At 70.6% G+C, this 25,311-nt stretch overlaps 5 protein-coding genes across 6 annotated transcripts; 1 reads left to right on the top strand and 4 right to left on the bottom strand.

Annotated features, from left to right (window-relative positions):
- Positions 1-858: 858 nt before the first annotated feature.
- On the bottom strand, positions 859-2,035 carry APOF (apolipoprotein F). The gene is made up of 2 exons (XM_040618824.1): positions 1,933-2,035; positions 859-1,848 (listed from the first exon to the last, which is right to left on the bottom strand). The coding sequence occupies exon 2, from the start codon at positions 1,826-1,828 to the stop codon at positions 887-889; it is 942 nt and encodes a 313-aa protein (XP_040474758.1). The 5' UTR covers positions 1,829-1,848; positions 1,933-2,035; the 3' UTR covers positions 859-886.
- Positions 2,036-2,133: 98 nt separating this feature from the next.
- On the bottom strand, positions 2,134-9,886 carry TIMELESS (timeless circadian regulator). Its single transcript, XM_040618442.1, is given in 31 exon segments — positions 2,134-2,534; positions 2,763-2,860; positions 2,987-3,032; positions 3,121-3,277; positions 3,362-3,480; positions 3,555-3,623; positions 3,702-3,870; positions 3,983-4,125; positions 4,201-4,283; positions 4,374-4,497; positions 4,586-4,671; positions 4,765-4,916; positions 5,012-5,213; positions 5,302-5,425; positions 5,503-5,600; positions 5,679-5,830; positions 5,907-5,994; positions 5,996-6,033; positions 6,124-6,293; positions 6,399-6,502; positions 7,289-7,506; positions 7,584-7,760; positions 7,850-7,937; positions 8,020-8,153; positions 8,233-8,388; positions 8,501-8,602; positions 8,715-8,777; positions 8,868-8,982; positions 9,077-9,230; positions 9,306-9,442; positions 9,839-9,886. Coding segments are annotated over 30 exon segments (3,660 nt in total). The 5' UTR covers positions 9,403-9,442; positions 9,839-9,886; the 3' UTR covers positions 2,134-2,400.
- Positions 9,887-10,365: 479 nt separating this feature from the next.
- On the bottom strand, positions 10,366-12,988 carry LOC121099644 (lens fiber major intrinsic protein). The gene is made up of 4 exons (XM_040618859.1): positions 12,434-12,988; positions 11,374-11,538; positions 11,180-11,260; positions 10,366-10,744 (listed from the first exon to the last, which is right to left on the bottom strand). Exons 1-4 carry the CDS (start codon positions 12,791-12,793, stop codon positions 10,562-10,564), a joined length of 789 nt encoding a protein of 262 aa, XP_040474793.1. The 5' UTR covers positions 12,794-12,988; the 3' UTR covers positions 10,366-10,561.
- A 689-nt stretch (positions 12,989-13,677) lies between these two features.
- On the bottom strand, positions 13,678-18,050 carry LOC121099639 (aquaporin-4-like). Its single transcript, XM_040618848.1, is given in 5 exon segments — positions 13,678-14,100; positions 14,555-14,635; positions 14,704-14,883; positions 14,886-15,245; positions 17,960-18,050. Coding segments are annotated over 5 exon segments (846 nt in total). The 5' UTR covers positions 17,975-18,050; the 3' UTR covers positions 13,678-13,890.
- A 1,665-nt stretch (positions 18,051-19,715) lies between these two features.
- On the top strand, positions 19,716-25,060 carry RBMS2 (RNA binding motif single stranded interacting protein 2). 2 transcript variants are annotated; one of them, XM_040618739.1, is made up of 13 exons: positions 19,716-19,904; positions 21,709-21,857; positions 21,981-22,039; positions 22,128-22,219; positions 22,323-22,480; positions 22,910-22,989; positions 23,086-23,196; positions 23,316-23,361; positions 23,446-23,539; positions 23,643-23,690; positions 24,315-24,422; positions 24,519-24,596; positions 24,674-25,060. In XM_040618739.1, the coding sequence occupies exons 1-13, from the start codon at positions 19,839-19,841 to the stop codon at positions 24,752-24,754; spliced, it is 1,170 nt and encodes a 389-aa protein (XP_040474673.1). In that variant the 5' UTR covers positions 19,716-19,838; the 3' UTR covers positions 24,755-25,060. The 2 variants fall into 2 exon arrangements, with proteins under 2 accessions (XP_040474673.1, XP_040474672.1); XM_040618738.1 differs by having other exon boundaries at positions 23,086-23,193; positions 23,313-23,361; positions 24,674-25,059.
- The last annotated feature ends 251 nt before the right edge of the window (positions 25,061-25,311 follow it).

The following is a 25,311-nucleotide window of genomic DNA, read 5'->3' as shown; positions in this document are numbered from 1 at the left end:
TGGGGACAGACAGGCTGCAAGGGCAGAGCTGTGGGGACGGGGACAGGCTGTGGGGATGGGTACAGGCTGTAGGGATGAGGATAGAGCTGTGGGAACAGGGACAGGCTGTGGGGATGGGGACAGGCTGTGGTGACAGACAGGCTGCAAGGGCAGAGCTGTGGGGACAGGGACAGGCCATGGGGACAGAGCTGGGCCGTGGGGATGGGGACAGGCTGCAGGGACAGGGACAGAGCTGTGGGGACAAGGATGGGCTGTGGGGATGGGGACAGCTGGGGGACAGAGAGAGGCTGCAGAGATGGGGACAGAGCCGTGGGGACAGGGACAGGCCATGGGGACAAGGACAGGCTGTAAGGACGGAGACAGGCAGAGGCTGCAGGGATAGGTGGACAGGCCATGGGGATAGAGACAGGCTGCAGGGACAGGGTCAGGCTGTGGGGATGGGGACAGCTGGGGGACAGAGAGAGGCTGCAGGGACAGAGCTGTAGGGACAGGGGGATGCCATGGGGACAGGCTGTGCAGGGAAGAAGAGAGGCTGTGGGGACAGGGACGGTGCCATGAGATTGGGCTGGAATAAAGGGACAAGCTGTGGGGCCAGGGCCAGAGCCATGGGGACCAGGACAGGCTGTGGGACAGGGCTGGGGCCACAGGGACAGGGACAGACCATGGGGACAGGCTCTAGAGCAGGGCCACACGTGCCAGAGCTGGGCAGGCAGGGCCTGGCACGCTGGGGACAGGGACAGACCAGCTGCCAACACGTGGCTCCAGCGAGGCCAAGGTCCCCGTGCCCCAGGGCAGGGTGTCCCGCACCGACCCGACACCGGCCCCCCCCCCCCCCAGACAGGGACAGGGACACAGACATGGGCCCGGCCACCGCACGGGGCTTTATTCAGACGATGAGCACGGGGCCGCTGTGGGCGGTGGGCGCTGGCGGGGGGTCCTCGTCCGCGGTGAAGTAGCCGATGAGCGCCCGCACCCCGGCCTTGAGCCCCGGCTGGAGCCCCAGCTGCAGCCCCAGCGCCACGGGGCTGCTGGCCCCAGCGGTGATGGCGGCCAGCCCAGCGTAGCCCAGGTCCTCGGCCACCTCCAGGGCCCGCGTGGAGGCCACGACCTCACAGCCCTGGAAGGCGTAGTAGAGGCTGGTGCCCAGGTTGTAGAAGGTGCTGACGCCTGGCACCCACTCCAGCGCCTCGTGGGCCTCCCGCTCCCCCGGCGGGTCGCAGGCGTCCTCATCCTCCCGCCGGCGCCGGGCGACGTGGCGGCACGGCAGCAGCCAGGCCAGGGCGCTGGTCCCCGGGGGCACCCGGACCCCCTCGGCCGAGGGCGCCGCTGGGGTGGGGGGGATGCTGGCGGTGGGTCGCTGGAGCCAGGTGGGCACCACACAGAGCCGCGGCGGGGCAGAGACCCCCGGCTGCACCAGGCTGAGGAGGACAGACAGGGCCTGGGGGGCCGGGGTGCCGCGCAGCCGCGCCAGCCCCCGCAGCAGCGCCGCAGCCATGGTGGGGCCCAGCTCCTGCGACAGAGCCAGCACCTCCGCCTCGGCCTGGGGCCCGCAGGCGGCCCCGCTCAGCGCCAGCGCCAGGGCAGCGCGGGCCAGGGCGCGGAGGGGCAGCGGGAGCCGGGGGAAGCCGGGCAGGGCGTCGGGGCGAAGGTCCTGGCAGGAGAAGTTGCCCGCCGGCAGGGCCCGCGGCGGGACGTGCTCTGCCAGCTCTGCCAGCAGCGCCCGCGCCGCAGCGGGGTCACCGGCCCCCGGCCCGGGGAGGGCGGCGGGGAGGACGCTGCCCCCCAGGCTGAGGAGGAAGAGTGGGAGGAAGAGCAGAGCCCGGGGCATGGTGGCAGCTCCAGGATGGCCTGTGGAGATGGCAGAAGGGGCAGAACCCCATCAGCCCCCCCCCCCGCCACAGCCCCCCGCAGCCCCCCAGCGCCCCGGCTCACCCGCTCGCCAGCGCCGGCGACCCCTGCCCCGTCCAGCCGCGGCGGGCTGCCCCTGCGGCCCCTTTATAGCCCCCGTTATCGGGAGGCGTTGCGACACGCCGGGCCTGGCCCTGTCCCCTGGCGCAGAGACAGGGACACGGGGACAGGGCAGCTTGCAGCCCCCAGGACCTGCCCCCCCCAGACCCACGCAGGCGGCGAGGCTGAGAGCTGCGTTTGTTTATTTGGTCTCTTTCCAGATGTAAAAAAATGTTGGGGGAAAAAAACTCACCAAACACAAACAGCTGAGGGAAAGAGGGAGCGTGAGGGAAAAGAGGGAGATGGGGGTAAAACAGGGGGATGGAGACACTGGGGAAGGGGACAGGGGGGTGGCAGAGCCACCTGCTTTTGCAGCACCCTTAAAAAACAGCTTTAAAACCTGCAGAAAACTCAGAAAACAGCCCAGGACCTGGGCAGGGCCCAGGGAACCCCTCAACCCTCTTCCTCTTCCTCCTCCTCCTCCAGGCGTCGGACACGCTTCCGCCTCCCCAGGGGCGGCAGGTCGTCATCCTTGTCCTTGTCCTCGTCCTCCCAGGAGCGGGGGGCTGCGGGGGCCAGCTCCATGCCTGAGGGGGGAGGGAGTGAGGAGGGGGCTGAGGCCCCCGGCCAGTGGATGTGGGGGTACACCCCTGCGCCCCCCGCCGCCTCCCCTGCCCCAGCGATGTGGCAAAGGGGCCAGGGACGTGTCCACAACCCAGCAGTGGCCCGTGCCCACCTCCTGGTGACACCCAGAGCAACACAGGGGAAAAAGCCCCTGAGCCCCCCCTAGGAGAGACCAGGGCGGCCAAACCCACCCGAGCTGCCATCATCCTCATCCTCATCCTCACTGTCGAACTCCCGTTGCCTCTTGGTGCCTGGCTGCGCCGGGTTGGGGACGGGGACAGGCTCCTCGCTGCAGCAGTGGGGACAGGGGCTGGCACCGCTGGGAGAACCCAGGGGTCCATGTCCCCTCCCCAGCCAGGGAGGGGACCCCCCCAGTGTCGGGGAGGGGATGCAGCCGCGCGGGGGCCGTTCTCACCTCTCTGAGTCGGACCCTGACCCCAGCCGCGCCGGCAGCTGCTCTGCTGATGGGCACAAGAAGAGGGGCTCAGCGCTAGCTCCACAGCTGGGGACCCCCAGCCTGGCTCCTGCACCCCCAGCCCAGCCCCTCACCTGGAGCAGGGTCCTGGGGGCACCTGGGTGGCTCCAGCGGACCCTGGGGGGACCCTGGGGGGCCGTGGTGGTGGTGGGCGATGGAGGTGGCGATGGAGGTGGCCATGCGGCGGAGCTGCTGAGGAGTGATGGCAGCCGGGATGCGCCAGAAGGTTTCCTGGGCAGAGAGGGGAGATGCTGCAGGGCCACGCCAGGAGCCAGGGGACAGGGATGGGGACAGGGATGGGGACAGGGACCTCACTTGCTCGTTGCTGGGGGGCCGGAGCCCCAGCTGCCTCAGCAGAGCCCGGAAGCGCCGGTCCTCCATGGCATCCTCATTCTCCTCTGAGAGCGGCACCAGCGGCACAGGGTGGGACACACCTGGGCCAGGACCGCTGTCAGCCCAGCCCTGGCCCCCCGCCCCCAGCCGCTGCCCTGGCCCCCCGCCTGCTCACCGTCCACCTGGCGGTCCTCAGCCGTCCTCCTCAGGCAGTTCTCCAGCCACTGCAGGGGCCCAGCCAGGCCTGGGGACAGGGGAGGGTGAGACAGGATCTGGCCCCGGAGCCAAGCCCGACCAGGGGGGTTCAGGGCCCCTTACCCACCTTCCTGATGCAGGCGATGTGCCAGGCCCTGCCCAGCCCCTTCCTCAGGTGTCCAGTGCTCGTCCATGGGGCCTTCCTCTGCTTCATCACCATCCTCATCCTCCTCCTCGCCGTCACTGTCCTCTGCTGAGCTGTCCTGAGCTGGCACCGCTGGGGTGCCTGCCGCACCCTGTGGGGACCAACAGTGTTTGGGGGACCAACAGTGTTTGGGTGGCCATGATGGGACAGCACCCACCGGGCACAGCCCGGGCCCCCCAGCCCCCCATAGCAGCCCCCCATACCGGCACAGGGACGTGGCCCTTCCTCCGGCGCTTCTTGTACAGCTCCTTGCGCTCCGACACCAGCCCCAGCCCCAGCAGCTTCTCCACCACACGAGCCCGTGACCGCCGCGCCGTCAGGTGCCTCATGATATTCCCCAGGACATCTGCAGGGAGGGGGATCAGGGTGGGGGGCTACGGACGACTGCCCCCCACCCCCAACCTGCCCCAGCACCGCTCACCCTCCGAGCCCTGGAACTCCTCAAAGAGCCGCGTCAGCTCCTCCTCCTGCTCCGGCGTCCACAGCACGATGCGGGTGCCCTTCCTGGGGAGGGGGCACAGCTGTCGGTCCCTGCCCTGGGGTGAGACGGCTGCCCTGGCCCAGGGGTCCCCCCCATGGGGGTCCCCGACCCACCTCTCCCGTGGGAAGTCCTTGGCGCTGCTGGCCAGCCCCAGCCGCACCAGCTGCTTCACCACCTGCCTCCGCGTCCGCCCGGGTGGGGGGAGATGGGCCAGGATGGTGGCGATGATGTCCTCGCCTGCAGGAGTGGGAGGCTGCAGGGACAGAGCCCCTGCTGTCCTCCCGGGGGGTCCCACTGCCCAACCCCCCCCCCCCCGCCCCGGTACCTTCCACCTCCTTGTACTTCCAGTACAGCTCCCGCAGCTCCTGCTCCTGCTGGGGGGTCCAGGGAGGGACTCGGCTCCTGCCAGCCCTGGGCAAGGGTGAAGGGGAGGGGAGGGGAGGTGAGGGGAGGGGAGCAGCCGCCTCCCTGCCCCCCCTCACCCCTCTCCCTGACCCCCCTCACCCCTCTCCGTCCTGCAGGGAGCCATAGCCCTCGGTCATCTCACGGATGGCCGATGGACTCTTCCAGAAGAGCAGCTCCACGAAAGCCTTCTTGTTGGTGGCCGCCAACGCAAAGAACTTGCCCAGGATGAACTTGGCCAAGGCCACCAGCTCCTACGGGCAGAGGGAGGGAAAGTGGAGCTGGGGGATGCTGGGGACAGACCCCTCCCCAGGAGCCTTGGAGAGGGGGGATCCGGGCCCCGGCTGACCTGGTACGCGCCGGCAGCGGGGTCGTTGAGGAGGCGGTGGAAGAGGGTGAAGAGGGAGAGCTGGAAGAGCAGGGCCTCCATGTGCAGGTCGCGGGCCAGGCGGTGCAGCAGGCGCGCGGCGCAGTGGTTGGTGTGGGGGCTGTTGCGGGCGTACCCCCGCAGCAGCACCACCAGCGCCCGCACCACGGGGGCACAAGCAAATCTGCCCCGGCAGCCCCCGTCAGTGGGGCCGCCCTGGCAAGAGGTGCCACCCCGGACCCCCGGGACCCCCCAACCCTGGCCCCTCTCACCGTTTCAGGTAGTCGAGGAAGTTGAACTCCTTCTCTGACACCTGCACGGTCTCTTCCTCCTCTTCCTCCTCCTCCTCCTCCTCTTCCTCTTCCTCCAGCTCCTCAGTCTTGGGGGGCGCGTGCCCTGCGGTGGGACAGTGCTGAGGGGCCGGAGCGCTGCGGCCAAGCCCACCGTTCCCGGTGCCACCGCCGGGGACTCACCAGGCAGGGGAGCAAAGAGAATCTCCCGCAGCAGCTGCATCTCCTCCGGCGGCCCCGTGTCGGGGGTTCCGAACACGTCCCCTTCAGGCCAGATGTCCCTGGGGAGAGGGGGACGGGCTGGCACCATGTCCCCGTGCCCCTGCCTGGGTGTGGGATGGGAATTGCGGTGCCAGTACCTGGCGGAGCGGAGCAGGCGCAGGGCTTGGGGGGCTCGGGCACCCCGCAGGCACCCCTGGATCTGCAGCAGAGCCTCTGTGCGCTGCTCCTCCACCGGCGTCTCCGAGGCAGCATCAAAGGGCACCACATCCTCGGGGAGGGGCACTTCGCCCTGGGGTGGGACACTGTCACCCTACACCCTGCAGAGACGCCCAGTGCCCCCCGCGGGGCCGGATCCTTCCCCCTACCTGCAAGCAGGCCTGGAGCTGCGGGACCAATCCTGCCCACAACTCCTCCAGCTCCGCGGTGCTGGGCGGCTGCGGGGCGATGGCTGCGGGCGGCCCGCGGCTTCTTCTTCTTCCGCACACGCTTGCTCTGGGGGGGGGGGGGAGGGGGGCAAGAACGGGGTCAGGAGGGGCTGCCTGACCACCCAGGGATCCCTCCCGCAGGGCAGCCACATCACACCTGCACCATGAGGCTGCTGCGGCCCTGGCAGAAGCGCTCCAGCATGCGGAGGAACAGATGGGCCGTCTCCACCAGGTCCCGCAAGAAGCTGCGCGGCTGCTTGGTCTCGTCGAACTTGCGGAAAAGAGTGAGGAAGAGCTCCCGGTACTCCATCAGGTAGAAAATATTGCCTGGGGAAGAGATGGTCAGCCGGGGGGGGGGTGGGTGGGGGGATGGGGATGGGGTCAGACACCCCCTCCCCAGCCAAGGATGGGCAGAAGGACAGATGGACTCACTCTTGATGACCCGGCTGCTGTCCCGCACCGCCTGCTCGGGGGACCGGTCCATCTCCTGCACGGTCCGCAGCAGCTCCTGGTACGCCTTCAGGGCCAGGTGCATCCTGGAGATGGGCAGTGTCAGGGCACAGCCCTGCACCTGGGGGGGTCCCACGCACCGGGGAGGGTCCCAGGGACCCACCTGCGGGCCCAAGTTGCCGCCCTGCACCCAGGGAGGGTTCCAGGCACTGGGAGGGGGATCCCAGGCACTGGGAGGGGGATCCCAGGAACCCACCTGCAGGCCCAAGTTGCTGCCCTGCACCCGGGGGGGGGGGTGTTTCTAGGCACTGGGAGGGGGGTCCCACGCACCCACCTGTGGGCCCAAGTTGCTGCCCTGCACCCAGGGGTGTTTCCAGGCACTGGGAGGGGGGTCCCACGCACCCACCTGTGGGCCCAAGTTGCTGCCCTGCACCCAGGGGGGTTTCCAGGCACTGGGAGGGGGGTCCCACGCACCCACCTGTGGGCCCAAGTTGCTGCCCTATGCCTGGGGGGGGGTGATCCAGGCACCCTGTGGGGTGCTCCAGGCATGGCGAGGGGGGTCCCAGGCACCGGGGAGGGTCCCAGGGACCCACCTGCGGGCCCAAGTTGCCGTCCTGCACCCAGGGAGGGTTCCAGGCACTGGGAGGGGGATCCCAGGCACTGGGGAGGGTCCCAGGGACCCACCTGCGGGCCCAAGTTGCTGCCCTATGCCTGGGGGGGGGGTAATCCAGGCACCCTGGGGGGTGCTCCTGGCATGGAGAGGGGGGTCCCAGGGACCCACCTGCGGGCCCAAGTTGCTGCCCTGCACCCCGGGGGGGTCCCAGGCACTGGAAGGGGGATCCCAGGCACTGGGGAGGGTCCCCGGCACCCACCTGCGGGCCCAAGTTGCCGCCTCCTTCTTATCCATCAGCACCATCTCATAGTAGGTGGTGAGGTTCTGCTCGATGAAGTGGAAGGCGCGGACACTCACCGTCTCCGACACCAGCTCGGGGCGGAAGCCCCGGCGGCGGTTGAAGGCCATGAAGAAGGCGGTGGCCCACAGGTAGTAGGTCTCGTCATGCTGCTGAGCCTTCTCCCGCACCAGCTGGTCCTGGGGGCAGCAGGGGAGGCTCAGTGGGGGTCCCACAGCCCAGGGAGGGGGTCACGGGTCCCTCCACAGCCCTTCACCTTGACCAGGAGCATCAGGCGGTTGTAGCAGCTCTCCAGAAAGTCCTGGCAGAAGCAGCGCAGGAAGAGCCGGACGTTGCGGGCAGAGCGGCGGGGGGTCTCGGTCTCGGGGGCGGCCTGGCGGCGCCGCGGCACCCGCCGTGTCTCCTTGCCCATGTCATGGCTGTAGCTCTTCAGCTGTGGGGGACAAGCACAAAGCGGCCAGACTGACACCCCAGTGTCATCACCCCCACGCCCCCCTGCCACGTCCCTGTCCCTGTCCTCACGTTGTGGAGCCCTTTGTGGAAGATGACATCCCGGTCCCCGATGGCCTTCAGGCCCTGCAGGACATAGGAGCCACCGAAGCGGGAGTGCCTGGGGCAGGGGGACACAGGCTGAGTGGTGCTGGCCGCACCTCAGGGGTCCCAAACCTGCCATGGGGATCCCCCCTCCTCACCTGGACGGGCGCTGCAGTGCTCGGGCCCTCTTCTCTGCCAGCTCCCGCTGCCGCAGGGTCTCCAGCTCCTGTACGTCCTCCCCGTGCTCGGCAGCCGCCTGCCCCTGCCCCAGCGCCGCCAGCTCCTCCGCACTCTGCGGGCAGTGCCGTCAGTGCTGTTGGGGGGGGGGCTCCTGGGGTGTCCCCTAGCCCACTGCCCCTGCCCCGGCTCACCTGGTCGCGGAACATGAGGGAGATGATCTCCAGGACGTGCAGGGCCCATTGCTGCTCTACCTGGGTGCTGGCCAGGAACTTGAGCAGGTCATCCATCCCACTCATGTGCAGCGCCCACAGCACCCGGTCGTGCACACTGGCATCACCATCCACGCCCTGGGGGGGGGGCGGTGGGCAGGGGGCTCAGTAGGTGGGTCATTGGGGTCCCTGGGGGGTTACCAGGGCCCCAGACCTGCCAGGTGACCAGGGAAGGACCCCGGCCCGGTACCTGCTCCTCTGTGGGGTCTGGGGGGATGTGGAGCACGTTGCGCACCAGCAGCAAGATTCTCTCGATCAGCAGCGTGTCCTCATCTTGCCGCTGCTCCCAGTCCTGGGGCGACGGAGCCGTGAGGGTTCCCCACAGCACCCACGGGGACCCCAGCCCCACTCAGCGGGGACGGAGCCCACAGTCCCCAGGAGCTGCATGGGGATGCAGGACTCACCAGCTGCAGGAGGTTGTAGAGCTTCTCGCTGAGCACTCCAAAAACTTTCTCACTGGCAAAAGCCTGCAGAGACCCCCCTGCGTGAGCGAGGGGGATGGGGGTATAGGCAGAGCCCCCCCCCCCCCCCAGGGTCCCCTCCCTGGGCAGACTCACTTCTTTGTAGGCCTGGAGGTAAGACAGGACCTGGAGAAAGTGGTGCCGGGAAGTGGCATCTGACGGCACTTTGCCAAAGCAGAGCAGAGCTGGTTGCGTCAGGTTCACCATCAGCCTGCGAGAGGGCAGGGTGAGGCCGCGTGGGACTGCCATCCATGGGGACACCCTGTGGGGCCACCCCCAGCCCCAAACCTGTCCCCCCCCGGTACCTAATGACGGCATCGAAGAGCACCTTGTCCTGCGGGTACTGGACCAGGATGGGCAGAAGATCATTCTGCAGGATCTGTGCTGCTCCCAGCTGCTGCCGGATATCCCGGGTCTCATCCTCATGGCGCAGGTACCGGATCAGGTCCTTGACGCTCTCTGGCAGGGGCCAGGGCCGTGAGCCCCCCTGCTGCCCCCGGCCCCTGCCCCGCCCCCCCCCATCACCCCACCTACCCAGGCAGTCGGGCTCCCGGTGGTAGACGTCCCCTTCCAGATAGCCCAGGGCGCTGCAGGTAGCCAGCAGCTCGCAGTTCATCATGTACCAGTCCATGCAGCGCGGCGGGGCGCTGGGGACCGCGGGCCGGGGGCTTCTGCGAGACGGCCGTCAGCGCCACCGCCGGGTGCCCCCCCCCCCCTCCCCGTTCTGGGGTCCCCCGGCCCCCCCTGGCCTATACCGGGCTCCCCCCGGTTCTCCCCCGACCCCAGCTGCCCCAGGGCTCCCCCTGCTCCCTGTCCCCCTCCGGCTCCAGGCCCTGGGCCAACACGGTGGCACCCCCGAGCCCCGGTCGATCTCTCCCTGTTCCCAGGACCCCCGCCGCTCCCGGCGCCCCCCCCCCCCGCGACGCGGAAACACCCCCCCGGGGAGCCCGAAGCCCGACACCCGGGCCCCCGCCGGCCCTGGGCCCCATCCAGGCACGGGGGCCCCATCCAGACACTGGGCCCCCCCTGGCCTCGGGGCATCCCCGGCCTCGGGGCCCCCCGCTCACCGCCCGCCCCGTTCTCCGCCGCCGTCGCGGCCGCGCGCCCGGGAGCCGGCGTGGGGGCGGCGTTACACAACCGCCCCAGTTTCCGCGGCGAGAGGCCCCGCCCCGCCCGCGGCCTTCAAGCGGTAACACCTACCGAGCGCTGGGCCCCACACCCTCCCCCATCGCCCGCCACGGGCACGAACCGGCGACGAAGTAACCCCCTCCCCTCTTCCCCCTTCCCTTGGCCTTCGCACCCACCCCCTACTACCCCTCCCCCAGGGCTGTGGGGGAAGCCCCCCACCCTGCGGGGAGGTAGTACGCATGCGCGACGTTGCCCCTTTAAATGCTCAGGGGGCTGCGGCACTGCCTCTCCCCGGGGGCGGGGCCTCCGCTGCAGGCGCGGGAACCGCTGGCGGTGGGCATGTCCCGTCAGTCCCCGCGGCGGCCGGGGTTCGGTTCCCCAACCCCCCCACCCTCCGGTACCGTCCCCTCCCGTTCCCCGGTGCCGAGCACGGCCGCGAGCGGTTACCAAAATAAAAGAGCAGGTTTAATTCACCGAACACAGAAGTCCCGCCGCGGCGGGGCGGGGCGGCCCCAGCCCGGTACGGGCGGCCCCGGGGAGGCCGGGGGCCGAGTCCCGGCCGCGGGGCCCCCCCCGCCGCGCCGCACACACACGCACCACACGCACCGCGGCGGCCCCGTCACAGCAAAGCAGCGGGGGGGGTGGGGGAGGCCGGGCCCGGCCTACAGGCCCTGCGTCTTCAGCTCCAGCGGCTCGGCCGGCGGCTCGGGGGGCGCCTCGGCGGCGGGGGGCTCTCCCTTGAGGGCGGCCAGGCGCTCGGCCAGGCTGCGCGGCCGCGGGCACAGCGCGAACTCGTACAGCACCGCGCCCAGCGCCGCGCCCAGCAGCGGGCCTGCCCAGTACACCTGCGGGGGGGCGGCGTGGGCACCGGCACCGCCATCCTCCCATCCCCCCCCGCCACCCTCCCATCCCCCCCCCCCGGGGTACGGCACACCCCCACAACCCCCCACAACCCGCCCCCGCGGGGATCGGGCCCGGCCGCGGGGCACCCGCTCCCTGGAGGGGCTGTATGAGGGAGTGGTGTGTGTGTGTGTGTGTGTGTGTGTGTGTGTGTGTGTGTGTGTGTGTGTCCCCTCGAGATTTGGGGGTGGCCGGGCTGGGGGGCTCCCCGTGCCCCGGTCTGTGCAGCCCCCAGCACCCTGGGGTGCTGCTGTCACCGGGGTGGCTCTGGCAGCTGCCACCCCTCGGCAGGGACCCCACAGCTGGGGCAGGACAGGGACAAGCCAGGGGGGTCAGGGAGGGCCCAGGGTGGGACGGGGGGGGCCCCCCACCCCACTTACCCAGTGGTTGGCGAAGTTGCGGGTGATGACGGCAGGGGCGAAGGAGCGTGCGGGGTTCATGCTGGCGCCCGTGTAGTGGATCTGGGGGGGGGGGATGGGGCTGTGGGGTGCCGGCTGGCTGCCCCTGAGGCCCCAGGCAACCCCCCAAGCCCCCAGGGGGGTCACACCAGGAGGGTCCCCATGGGTGCCCTTACCCCGAAGAGGTGGCCGAGGGCGAGGGAGAAGCCGACGGGCAGCGCGGCCGAGCCTGGGCGCCCGTCGTGGCGGTCGTCAAAGCTGGCGAAGACGCAGAGGACGAACTGGGCGGTCAGGAGCAGCTCCACCACCGTGCCCTGGCCCGGGCCCACGCCAGGGTGCAGCTGCGCGGGGAGGGGGCTCAGCACCCCACCGACCCCCGGCTGGCAGCCAGCACCCCACCGAGCTGGTCCCCCATTCCCCTGGCACCCCAAACCCCCTGCTGACACGGCTGTCACCCCCTCCACGCTCCCCATCATGCCCCAAACGCCTCCTGGACCCCCAGCCCCCACGCCCACCCCCAAGCCCCAAACACCTCCCAGACCCCCAGCCCCCACGCCCACCCCCAAACCCCAAACGCCTCCCGGACCCCCAGCCCCCACGCCCACCCCCAAACCCCAAACGCCTCCCAGACCCCCAGCCCCCACGCCCACCCCCAAGCCCCAAATGCCTCCGGGACCCCCAGCCCCCACGCCCACCCCCAAGCCCCAAACGCCTCCCAGACTCCCAGCCCCCACGCCCACCCCCAAACCCCAAAAGCCTCCCGGACCCCCAGCCCCCACACCCACCCCCAAGCCCCAAATGCCTCCCGGACCCCCAGCCCCCACGCCCACCCCCAAGCCCCAAACGCCTCCCGGACCCCCAGCCCCCACACCCACCCCCAACCCCCAAATGCCTCCGGGACCCCCAGCCCCCACGCCCACCCCCAAGCCCCAAATGCCTCCGGGACCCCCAGCCCCCACACCCACCCCCAAGCCCCAGATGCCTCCCGGACCCCCAGCCCCCACACCCACCCCCAAGCCCCAAATGCCTCCCGGACCCTCAGCCCCCACGCCCACCCCAAAGCCCCAAAACACCTCCCAGACCCCCTAATCCTCCATTACCCCCCAGCACGTCAAGCATCTCTACACCCCCCAATCCCCCATTACAATCCTGTGGCACCCCAAACCACCTCCTGGAGCCCCCCGCCCCATGGTACCCCAGCTCCACAAGCACCCCCAGCCCCCTGCCCCTGCTCACCGCGCTGAGGCCAAGGGTGCCGCGGACGGGGGCCGGTGTCACCCCGTAGAGCACGCCGGCCCCGGCCAGCGCGCCCAGCACCTGGGCCAGGAGGTAGCCCAGGGCACGGGGCAGGGAGAGCTGCGAGGCCAGCAGGAAGGCCAGGGTGATGGCCGGGTTGACGTGGCCTCCGCTGACATGGCCCAGCGCCTGCACCAGGGTGGCCTGGGCAAGCCCGAAGGCCAGGGCCGCCCCCAGGACACTGGGGGGGCCCGGGGCCCAGCGCAGGGAGGCCCCCAGCCCCAGCAGGGCATAGAGGAGGCTGCCCAGGAACTCGGCCAGGACGGCCCTCCAGAAGGAGGACGAGCGCAGCTCCCGCATGGCCTGGCCCCGCTGCCCTCCACGGCCCCGCTCCCCTCCCCGGGGGCCACCCGTGCCCACCTTTATAAGGCCCCCCCGGGCCGGCCCCGGGGGTGGGATCCCACCGCTGCCACCCCCCGTTAACCACTTCGCTGCCCGGGGCGGGGGCTGAGTGATGTGCAACGAGGGACCCCCCCCCGCGGGCTCCCCCAGGGAAGCCCTGCGCCCCCAGGGTAGTGGGGACCCCCCCCCCCCCAGAGCTGCACCCCCCTCCATCCCTGGGGCTGCCTTGCTGGGGAGGGGCTCTGACCCATAGATGCTCTTTGTGGGGTTTGGGGGACCCCTGCGCTCAGGGGGCCAGGGTCAGTGCTGAGGACTCCCACCCCTCCCACCCACCCCCCACAATATTTTGGGGATGCATTGAGGCCACACTGCTGGGAGCCAGGCTCCCCCAACCCCACACAGGGGGGGCCCTGGGTGCCCCCCCAGCCCGCAGTGGGGCTGGCCCCGGGGGGCTCCCCCCCGCCCCGGCCCTGTTGTCTGCGGGAGGGTTATTCAGCCTGGCTTAGCGGGCACTAATTCCCTGGCCGGGGGGATTAGGGCCAGGCCCGGCCATTGGCGCCCGCCGAAATCTGCCAGGGCTGCAGAGGCCGCGACAAAGGGCTTTGCTGCGCTCAGCGCCCCGGCACGGGACGGGGTGGATGGGGGGTCCTGGCCCCCACCCTCGCCACGGGGCTGCTGGGAGGGGGCACCTGCCCGGGGAGCCAGGGAGGGGGCATGTCCCCAAGGGGGGGCCCGGGGGAAGACCCCGGTATCAGGGTGTCCCCATGCCCTGAGGGTGCAGGGTGGGGGTCTTGCAGCCATGGAGATTCACCCGTCCCCCACAGCAACACTCCGCACCCACCTCCAACCCAAAGCCAACTTTAATCCGCCCTGTGGGGAGAGGGTGGGATGGGGAGGGGGGAGCTGGAGCCATCTGTGCATGGACCCCCCACCCTGCCAGGGGGGGCACCGTGTCCTGCGTGCCCCACGGCAGGTGCTGGGGTCCGGCTGGGACCTGGCGCTGGAGCCTCTGTGCCACCTCCCAGGGGCTGGGTCGGAGCAGGGGGCTGGGGGGCTCAGGCCGTGCCCTGGTCTCGCTCAGCCGGGGGGGCTGGGTGGCTGCGGGTGGAGGCTGAGGAGGGGGATGGGCTGGTGGTCTCCACCAGTGCCACGTCCCGGCAGGCGAGGCAGGCACCCAGCTTCTCCCGGGATGCGCCGGGGGCGAAGATGAACTCGTAGGAGAGCCCGGCCAGCACCGCACCCAGCACCGGCCCCAGCCAGTACACCTGGGGGGTGGGGGACATGTGTCAGGGGTGCCCTGGGGGGGGCGGACAGGGTCGGGGTGCCCCGGGGGCGGGGCGGCTGCTGGGTGCTGCTCAAGGGATGGGTGGACCGGGGAACCCACACCAGTGCTGGGGACTGACTGGAGGAACCTTCTCCCAGCATCATGAGGAGCCATGGGGGGGTCACATTTGGGGTGGGGGGACCGGGGGAAGCCCATCCCAAGGATTGGGTCTGGGGGGGACCCATGCTGGGATGGAGGGACCAGGAGGACCCAAACTGGGGATGGAGCCAGGGGTGACCTGTCCCATCAGGGGACTCATCCAAATGAGAGGAAGAGCCAGGGAACCCTGTCCTGGGGAGGTGGGGGTGGGATCACAGGGGTCCCACACTGCAGCTGGGGGCACCCATCCCCACACTGGGGTCTCTGGGGGGGAGCTGGGGGTGCCACCAACTCACCCAGTGGTCATCCCAGATGCCAGTGACGATGGCTGGCCCCAGCGAACGCGCTGGGTTCATGCTGCCCCCCGAGAACGGCCCCTGTGGGACAGGGGGGTCAGTGCCAGCTGGGGACCAGCAGCCCCGAGGGGGTGAGTGGGGGTCCTTACCGCAGCCAGGGCACCGGCAGCCACAGCGCTGCCCAGAGCCAGCCCACCCTGGGGGGCCACCTGGTCGGTGGTGGCAAAGGCAGCCAGCGCCAGCTGGAAGGTGGCAAAGGTCTCCCAGGCCAGGGCTTGTCCCGCCGTCCCCGCTGCGCTCACCTGCCATGGCAGCCTGGCCTCAGCGCCACCGCTGGGATGGGGACAGGGACGGGGATGGGGACACTCACCCTGGTGACAAGGCTGGTGTCATCCGGCAGCGCCAGGCGGGCGATGGCAGAGGCCAGCACAGCCCCGGTGCACTGTGCCAGGAGCCCGGCGGCCCCACGCAGGGCACTCAGCTTGCGGGTGCAGAGCAGGGCCAGGGTGAGCGCCGGGTTGGCCTGGGGTGCCCTGAGGGTGCAGGCCAGCGCCCCTGCCACCAGACCCGCGGCCAACGCTGGTGCCAGGGGTCTGGGGTCCACTGAGGCGCCCAGCACCACTCCCACGAAGATGAGCGTTGCCACAGCCTCCACCAGCACCCCCTGCCAGAAGCACCAGGTCCGCAGCTCCTGGGGGCACAGGGCAGTCGGGCATCACCCTCGTGGCACCACAGAAACCAGGTGCCACGGCCATGGGGTGCCCTGGTGGCAGAGTGCCTTGGTGATGAGGTGGTGTGGCAATGACCGGCCTCGGTGATGAGGGGCCATGGCATCAGGATGCCTTAGTGTCTGGGTACCACAGCTATGGGGTGCCTCAGAGATGGGGGACCATGGACCAGGATGCCTCAGTGTCTGGGTACCACAGCTATGGGATGCCTCAGAGATGGGGGACCATGGACCGGGATGCCTCAGAGATGGGGGACCATGGACCAGGATGCCTCAGTGTCTGGGTACCACAGCTACGGGGTGCCTCAGAGATGGGGGGCCATGGACCAGGATGCCTCAGTGTCTGGGTACCACAGCTATGGGATGCCTCAGAGATGGGGGACCATGGACCGGGATGCCTCAGAGATGGGGGACCATGGACCAGGATGCCTCAGTGTCTGGGTACCACAGCTATGGGATGCCTCAGAGATGGGGGACCATGGACCGGGATGCCTCAGAGATGGGGGACCATGGACCAGGATGCCTCAGTGTCTGGGTACCACAGCTACGGGGTGCCTCAGAGATGGGGGGCCATGGACCAGGATGCCTCAGTGTCTGGGTACCACAGCTATGGGATGCCTCAGAGATGGGGGACCATGGACCGGGATGCCTCAGAGATGGGGGACCATGGACCAGGATGCCTCAGTGTCTTGGGTACCACAGCTATGGGGTGCCTCAGAGATGGGGGGCCATGGACCAGGATGACTCAGTGTCTGGGTACCACAGCTACGGGGTGCCTCAGAGATGGGGGGCCATGGACCAGGATGCCTCAGTGTCTGGGTACCACAGCTATGGGGTGCCTCAGAGATGGGGGACCATGGACCAGGATGCCTCAGTGTCTGGGTACCACAGCTACGGGGTGCCTCAGAGATGGGGGACCATGGACCAGGATGCCTCAGTGTCTGGGTACCACAGCTATGGGATGCCTCAGAGATGGGGGGACCATGGACCGGGATGCCTCAGAGATGGGGGACCATGGACCAGGATGCCTCAGTGTCTGGGTACCACAGCTATGGGATGCCTCAGAGATGGGGGACCATGGACCGGGATGCCTCAGAGATGGGGGACCATGGACCAGGATGCCTCAGTGTCTGGGTACCACAGCTACGGGGTGCCTCAGAGATGGGGGGCCATGGACCAGGATGCCTCAGTGTCTGGGTACCACAGCTATGGGATGCCTCAGAGATGGGGGACCATGGACCGGGATGCCTCAGAGATGGGGGACCATGGACCAGGATGCCTCAGTGTCTTGGGTACCACAGCTATGGGGTGCCTCAGAGATGGGGGGCCATGGACCAGGATGACTCAGTGTCTGGGTACCACAGCTACGGGGTGCCTCAGAGATGGGGGACCATGGACCGGGATGCCTCAGAGATGGGGGACCATGGACCAGGATGCCTCAGTGTCTGGGTACCACAGCTACGGGGTGCCTCAGAGATGGGGGGGCCATGGACCAGGATGCCTCAGTGTCTGGGTACCACAGCTACGGGATGCCTCAGAGATGGGGGACCATGGACTGGGATGCCTCAGAGATGGGGGACCATGGACCAGGATGCCTCAGTGTCTGGCTACCACAGCTATGGGGTGCCTCAGAGATGGGGGACCATGGACCAGGATGCCTCAGTGTCTGGGTACCACAGCTACGGGGTGCCTCAGAGATGGGGGGCCATGGACCAGGATGCCTCAGTGTCTGGGTACCACAGCTACGGGATGCCTCAGAGATGGGGGACCATGGACTGGGATGCCTCAGAGATGGGGGACCATGGACCAGGATGCCTCAGTGTCTGGCTACCACAGCTATGGGGTGCCTCAGAGATGGGGGGCCATGGACCAGGATGCCTCAGTGTCTGGGTACCACAGCTACGGGGTGCCTCAGAGATGGGGGACCATGGACCAGGATGCCTCAGTGTCTGGGTACCACAGCAATGGGGTGCCTCAGAGATGGGGGACCATGGACCAGGATGCCTCAGTGTCTGGGTACCACAGCTACGGGGTGCCTCAGAGATGGGGGACCATGGACCAGGATGCCTCAGTATCTGGGTACCACAGCTATGGAGTGCCATGGCATCAGGATGCCTCAGTGTCTGGGTACCACAGCAATGGGGTGCCTCAGAGATGGGGGACCATGGACCAGGATGCCTCAGTGACTGGGTACCATGGTACCACAGCCATGGGGTGCCTTGGTGGTGGGGTGCCATAGCAATAAGACACCTCAGCAACCAGTATCTCAGCAACAGGGTGAAGTGACCCCTCAGCAACTGGGTACCATGGTGATGCGGTGCCACCTCAACAGGGTACCATGGTGATGGGGGCATCTTGGCAATGGGTTCATCATGGCAACAGGAGCACCGCAGCAATGGGGCCATCATGGCAGCAGAGATGGGTACCCTGGCTACAGGGGGATATAGTCACAGAGGTGGGTGCAGGAGCCACACCAGGGCCGGGGGGCACATAGGGACGGTTGTGCCAGGGCTATGGGCTGGGTGCTGACAGACTGCGGGGGTCTCTGTGAGTTAGGGGCTTGCTCACCCCCCTCCCCCCCACCCCCCCGCAGGGCAGGACCCCAGGGCCTTGGCTCTGGGGGTGAGCAGGGGGCTGAGGGGGAAGGGGCTGGGGCAGCGCAGCTCGCGGGGCCTTACCTCCCTGATGGCCATGGCGCAGCTGCAGGGCCGAGGAGAGCACGGAGGACACCCAGGGCAGGGGCACCTCCCACCCCCCGGCCCTGCCACCCACCCCGCCTCCCCCCAAGCGCTGCCAACCCCCCCAGTGTGGGGAGGGAAGGCCCCATGCTTGGCACAGGGCACCCTTGTGCTGCAGGAGGGGGCTGAGGATGGGGCACGGCCCTGGGGGGGCTGCAGGGGTCCGGCACCGGGCTCAGAGCATCTCTGGGTACCATGGCAACGAGCTGCCAGACTTTGGGGTGTTGCCACGACGACCAGCACTCCATCCCGGCTGAGAGATGAAAGGCAGGGATGAAAGGCTGCGGGCAGCGGAGGGAGGGGGCTTCCCGCAGCGCAGTGGGGGGGCCACCCCCATAGCCGGCCCTGCTCACACGCCAGGGGTGACAACCTGGGGCCGTCCCCGCTGTGCTGGGCCAGGGGTGCCCCCGTGTCCCCACCCGCGGGGAGCCAGCGCCTGCATCCCTGCCAGCTCAGCATCCCGGCCCCGCACGTGGGGTGAGTCAGCGGGGTCGGTGCCGAAGGGCCTGGCTCAGCATGGGGGCACGGGGGGGGCCCCGGCCCTGCTGACGCCCTGCAAAGAGCCAGAACAATCCGCGCCCCGGGCTGCCACAAAGGGGACAGGCCGGCTCCGCTGGGACACGCAGGCGGACGCACGGACACGGAGCCACGTGGGCCCCACGCCCCGGCCGATGGGGCTGGCTGGGGGGCGCAGAGTGTCTGTGTGGGGCAGAGCGGGGCAGCAGCGGCGCCCCCAGCCCCCAGGGCTGAGCTCGTGCCAGGCTGGGCACAGCTGGGCCGGGACCCCCTGCCCCGCCCCACAAACCCCTGTTCTGCCCCTGCCACAGCACCCTGGGGACACTGTATCCCCCCCACAGACCACCTGGGGACCCCCAGGTCTGCCCCTGCCCCACAGAAACCCCAGGACCCCCCCATTCTGCCTCACAGACCCCCCCCAATACCCCCAAGATTCCCCATCCTGCCCCACACGCCCGCCAGGCGCCGCCCCAGGTCCCCCTTTCCTGTCCCCCCGCCCCCCTTAACACCACCCCACTGCCGGGTGGGGTGGGGGGTGGGGAACTGGAAGCGCCAAGATGGCGGCCCCCAGTGCGCCCTCAGCCGGGGGCGCCGCCGGCCGGCGTCACGTGGCGGGGGAAGGTGGTGCCAAGATGGCGGCGGCGCCTGATGGGCAGCGGGGTGGGGCCACGTGACCGGCGGCTCCAAAATGGCCGCGCCCATGGTGCGGGCGGGTGGGGCGTGGCCCGCGCCCCGCCGAGGGGTAATGGCGGCGGGGGCGCGGCCTCGCGCCCTTAAACGAGCCGCGCGTCCCGTGGGGCCGAGACTCTCTGGGGGTCCCTAGAGCCGGGGCAGCCCGTCCCCGGGGCGGGCAATGGCACCCCCGGGGGGACGCTCCTGGGTTCAGCCTACAGTCGTTGTCGTTGTTCCCCTCCCGTTTCTCCCCTTCTTTCCCCCCCCGCCCCGGTACCGTCGCTCCCCGGCGCTGAGCTGCAGCGCGGCGCGGCGGGGGCAGGACGTTCCACCGGGGTGTGGGTGTGTGTGTTCCCGCACTAACCGGGGCGACCTCTCGGCTGGGGGCAACGTCCCACCGTGCGGGGGGCAGCCCACCCCCTGTTCCCCTCAGCCGGGTGTGGGGGGGGGTGGGGTGTCAGGGGTCCCCCGCCGCCCGCGGGGGGCCGGGGTACGGCGGGGCGCGGGGCCGAGCCCGGCGCTAGGACCCGGCCCGCGCGGTGCCAGCCCGGATTCCAGGCTGGCTCCCGGGCGTGACGTCAGGCGCGGGCCCGCCTGGCTCCCGGCCTGCCCCGGCCTCGCGCTCGGGAAAATGCTGCTCTCGGTGCCGCCGCGCTCCGGCCTCCCCGCCTTCGCCTACAACAAGAGCAGCAAGAAGGTAGGGGGGTTCCCCCCGGTCCCCCCCGCCCCCGGGCTGGGCCCGGAGGCCTGGCCCGGGGCACCCCCACCCCGCCCCGGGGCTGGGCCCGGGGTCCTGGCCCGGTACCGCCCGCCCTGGGGTCCCGTCCCGTCTCCCCCCCACCCAGTTCCCCCCCTTACGCCAGCTCCGGGGCTGGGCCCGGAGTCCCAGCCTGGGGCCCACCCCCCACCGCCCTGGGGAACCCCCCAGGCCCGGAGTCCCGCCCCCGGAGTCGTCGTGTCCCGTCGTCGTTCCCCCCCCCCCCCCTCCGCCCCGGGGCCGAGTCCAGGGTCCCGCCCCCGCGGTTCCCCCCGGTACCCCCCGCCTTGGGGTCCCCCCCGGCCCGGAGACTCGTCATGGGGCACCCCTGATACCCCCCGCCCCGGGCCCGGGTCCAGAGTCCCGCCCTCAGGGACCCCCCCCCGGTACCCCCCATATTGAGGTTCCCCCCGGCCCGGGGTCCTGCCCCTGCAGTTCCCCCCCAGGTCCCCCTGCCTCAGGGTCCCTGCAGCACCCCCCACCCCAGGTCTGGGCCCAGAGTCCCACCCCGGCTGCCCCCACCGTGGGGGTCCCCCCCACGCTGCGGCTGGGCCCAGAGTCCTGCCCAGGGTCCCGTCCCCGTCCCCCCAGCTGCAGGGGGTGGGGTGGGCGAGGGGGGGTGACACTCGCTGTGGCAGCCCCTGGTCCCTCCCCAGGGTTGGCTGGGGGGGGGGGGGCACATGAGTGGCGGGGCTGTGGTCCTGGAGCTGGGGGGGTCAGGGGCACACCCTTGCTGGGGCAGGGGTCAGGGCAGGACAGCCTGGTGACCCCCAGCCCCCCTGCCTGGCCTGGGGGGGTCCTGTCCCCCAGCACCTCTGCCCCGTGCCTCAGTTTCCCTCCCAGGGGGGCTGCGCCAGCCTGATACATTGGCCCCAGGCCCAGCGCAGACCCCTGGGCTGGGGGTCACGGGTTTCGTGGCCCCACACAGGGCACGGCGGCCCCCACAGTCACATGTTCACGCTTGCACACGCGTGTGCAACACACACACATGTGCCCTGCACAAGCACCGACCTCTGCGCCCAGCAATGTCCCTGCCATGGGGTAACAGCCTGCACCGGCTCTTGCACACATACACCCCCCCACCCCCCACGCACAGGGACCAGCCCTGGCACACGCTTGCGCATGCTTGTGAGCCGTGCACACGCATGTATGTGCACCAACACATGTGTGTGCCTACATGTGTGTGCACATCCATGCTCACCTGTGCCGGGGGGGGTCCCTGAGGGTGTCTGTGGATCCTGGCCAGGGGATGTCAGGTGGCGGCTGACCCCCAGCCCTGTCCCCGGTGAGCAGCAGGGGTTTGGGGGGGGGGGGGTCACCCCTCCTTCCCCAGCCAGCACCCCTGGGCTGGACACCCTGAGCTGCAGCAGAGCCTGGATTCGGGGCATCACAGGGCTGGGGGGACATGGGGCCACCCTGGGGAGGGGGGCTGAGGACCCAGGGAGGGGGCCAGGGACCCAGGGGGGGCCAGGGCGCAGAGGCTGCTGCGGGTGATTAATTTTTTCACATTAACATCAGGCCTGGAGGTTTCCCAGCCATCTGGCTGGGGGCCTGGGGGATGGGCGCTGCCCCCGGGGGGTTGTCACCGGGGTGGGGGGTGGGGGTCCCATAGCTGGGGTGAGCCCCGCGATCTGTGCCTTGGCCCTGCTGGGAGCTGCCCCCCTCCTCAGCATCTCCACGTGTTCCCTGGGGGGGCTGGGGGCTGTGGCAAAGCTGCGGCGGGTGCTGACCCCCGCCCCCCCAGCAGCCCTATGTGCCGCCGGCGCAGCCGCTGGGCCCCCCCAGCCCCAGCCCTGCCGGGGGGGCCACGGACCAGCTCAGCAAGACCAACCTCTACATCCGGGGGCTGCACCCCGGCACCACGGACCAGGACCTTGTCAAGCTCTGTCAGCCGTGAGTGGGGCCGGGACCCCTTCGAGGGCTGGGGTTCCCGCTGCCCCCAGCCCGGTGCCCCCCGGCATGGGTGGGGCTGGGGGCCCTGCTGGGTACCGACCCCTCCCCGTGCCTTCCCCTCAGCTACGGGAAGATCGTCTCCACCAAAGCCATCCTGGACAAGACGACCAACAAGTGCAAAGGTTGGGGGGCCTGTGGGGCTGAGGTGGGGGGGGCTGGGGGGCTCTGGGGGCCCCTCTCACCACTGCCCCCCCCCCCTCCCCCCTTCAGGCTACGGCTTTGTCGACTTCGACAGCCCCACTGCGGCCCAGAAAGCTGTGACGGCGCTGAAGGCCAGCGGGGTGCAGGCACAGATGGCCAAGGTACAGCACAGCCCCTTGGGGGGCCGCCCCCTCCCAACACTCAGAGCCCCCTGGGCTCCCTGCCGGGCCCAGCTGGCCCCCCTGATGCCCCCCTCCCCCCCAGCAACAGGAACAGGATCCCACCAACCTCTACATCTCGAACCTGCCGCTGGGGGTGGACGAGCAGGAGCTGGAGGCGCTGCTGAAGCCCTTCGGGCAGGTGGTCTCGACTCGCATCCTGCGGGACCCCCACGGGGCCAGTCGCGGTGTGGGCTTTGCACGGTACAGGGGGGCCCGGCGGGGGCTCTGCTGGGGGGGTACATGGGGCTGGGGGGGTGCGTGGTGCAATGCCTGGGGCTGGGGGGAGCTAGGAGGACTTGGTGCTGCACAAAGCTGGGGGGGCTGCATGGGTTGGGGGGGCCCAGGAGGACTTGGGGCTGCACAGAGCTAGGGGGGCTACGTGGGGATGGGGGGTCTTCGAGGACTTGGGGCTGCACAGAGCTAGGGGGGCTAAGGGGGGCTGGGGGGTCTAGGAGGACTTGTGGCTGTACAAAGCCGGGGGGGCTGCATGGGGCTGAGGGGGGGGGCAGGAGGGCTTGGGGCTGCACAGAGCAAGGGGGGCTGCGTGGGGTGGGGGGGGGGGTTACCCAGGGTGGGGGGCAGCCGGGAGGGCCCAGTGCGCGGCCCCCGCCCCAGCCCCGCTCCCCCCAGGATGGAGTCCACGGAGAAGTGCGAGGCCGTCATCACCCACTTCAACGGGAAATACATCAAGACACCCCCGGGGGTGCCAGGTGGGCTGAGGGGGTGCCGGGGGGGGGGTGGGGGTGGCGGGGGGGCTGGGGGGGAGCCGGGGGCCGGCAGATGGCACTGACAACCCCTCCCCCCAGCCCCCCCTGACCCACTGCTCTGCAAGTTCGCGGACGGGGGGCAGAAGAAGCGGCAGAGCCAGGGCAAGTTTGTGCCCAACGGGAGAGCCTGGGCGCGGGACGGCGATGCGGTGAGAGGGGCCGGAGGGGGGGAGGGGGCGGGGGTCCACCTGGGGGACAGCCCCCACGGCTGCTGGAGGGGCTGCAGGGCAGCACTGACCCTTTTGCCCCCTCCCCCCACCTCCCCCCGGGCACCGTGACCTTGGCCTATGACCCTGCAACTGTGCTGCAGAACGGGTGGGTGCCCCAGGGCCCCCCAGGCCCCAGCGGGGTGGGGGCTGCCGGCCGCGTCCCCCCTGCCCCTGACCCGCCGCCCCGCAGGTTCTACCCGGCGCCCTACGGCCTGGCCCCCAGCCGGATGATCGCCCCCACGGCCCTGGCCCCCTACCTGCCCTCCCCTGTCTCCTCCTACCAGGTACGGGGGGTGGGGCGGGGCTGGGGGGCGGGGTAACCCCATGGGGGGAGGGGCGGGGGCCTGGGGAGAGCCCCCACCCGCTCCCTCCTGGCTGCTGCCGCAGGTCCACGGCCCCGCCTGGATGCACCAGTCCTACCTCGTGCAGCCCACGGTGAGCTCGGCCCCTCCCCCCGCTGCCCCGCCCTGCCCTGCCCCCGCCCTGCCCCGCCCTGCCCCTGCCCTGCCCCTGCCCTGCCCTTCTCCCCGCCCCTCCAGCACCCTGCCCCCCCGCCCTGTGCAGCTATGCCCCGCCCACTTTGGGCCGTAGCTCCACCTACTTTGGATACACCCCTCCCACTGTGGCCACAGCACCGCCCACTTTGGGCATGCCACGCCCATTGTGACTAAACCCCGCCCCAATGTGCCCATAGCCCCACCCACTTTGGATGCGACCTGGCCACTGTGGCCACAGCACCGCCCACTTTGGGCATGCCTCACCCACTTTGGGTTGTAGCCCCGCCCAAATTGGGTCGTGGCCCCGCCCACTGTGTTTGGGCACACCACTGAAGCCCCGCCCCCCTGCCCCACCCTGCCCCAGCCCCGGGTGTCCCTGTCCCCTGTCCCCCTGTGCCCCCAGGAGCCCTTGTCCCCCCGCCCCGGGTCTCCGCAGCACCGGTGCCTCCCCGTGGCCCCCCCCCCATCCCCCCCGTGTCGTCCCGGCCCCCCCCGTGGCCCCGGTGTCCCCTGTCCCGTTCCCCCCCCCCCCCCGCGTCCCCAGGCTGACGGAGCCGTGCAGGGCGCGGTGCTGGCCCCCGCTGTGGACCACGCCGTCCCCCTCCAGCCCTCCGTGGTGGCCCCCCTGGCCCAGCAGCTTGGCCACCTCTCGCTGGGCAGCACCGGCACGGTAAGACCCCCCCCCAGGTCCCCCCCTTCCCCCCCCCCCGCCCCGCCATGCCCCCCTGCTGCCCCCCGCCCCCACTGATGCCACCGCTCTCCCCAGTACTTGCCTGCTGCCACCGCCGTCCCTGGAGCCTTCATCCCACCGTACCCACCGGTGCCACCTGCCCTCCCCCTGGAGGTGAGTGCTGGGGGGCTGGGGGGGGCACAGGGGTTTTGGGGGGGGGGGGCACAGGCTCCGCTAACACCTCCCCGCAGGACGGCAGCGCCGCGCCGAGCCACGGCCCCATCGAGTCGCCGTCTGAGCCCGGCGCCTTCCCCTACCCCTACCCCAAGTAGTGGGGCGGGGGGGGGGGGAGGGGGGCAGCAGGAGGGACCCCGGACCCATTGGCTGCCAGGAGGGGCTGGGCCGGGACCCCCCCACCCGGCACTGCCCCCCCCACCCCACCCCCACTTCCCCCCTGCCGCTGCTGCCGCCTCGGGATGGACCCGTGTCCCGGCCGGGGGTCCATGAACCTGGGGTGGTCCCTGTGCCGGGGGTCCCGCTGCTCCCACGGCGCCTCGCTGCCCCCCCCTGCTGGGCGGCGCCCCCCCCTCCCCCCCCCCGGAGGGCTTTTTTTCCTCCTGCATTTTCTAAAAAACTAAAAGGAAAAAAAAAAAAAAAACCTAAAAGGAAAAAGAAAAAAACAAAAAAAAAAAAAAAAAAGAAAAGATGACAAACGCCGCCCCAGGGGGGCCGGGGGTCCCCGGCCACCCCCCTTGTGCTTCCAGGGCCCGCGGCCACGCCAGCCCCCCCCAGCCGCGGTGCCCCCTGTGCCTTCTGCTGCCCGGTCTGGCCGGTGCCCCCGGCTTGGGGACCGGGGCGGGGGGGGCGATGGTGGACCCCCCCCTGCCCC

This window comes from Falco naumanni, chromosome 20 (assembly GCF_017639655.2).
Source record: "Falco naumanni isolate bFalNau1 chromosome 20, bFalNau1.pat, whole genome shotgun sequence".
In the NCBI taxonomy this organism is placed as follows: domain Eukaryota; kingdom Metazoa; phylum Chordata; class Aves; order Falconiformes; family Falconidae; genus Falco; species Falco naumanni.
Note: the sequence above shows the minus strand (reverse complement) of the source record. Positions and strands in the feature narration are given on the sequence as shown.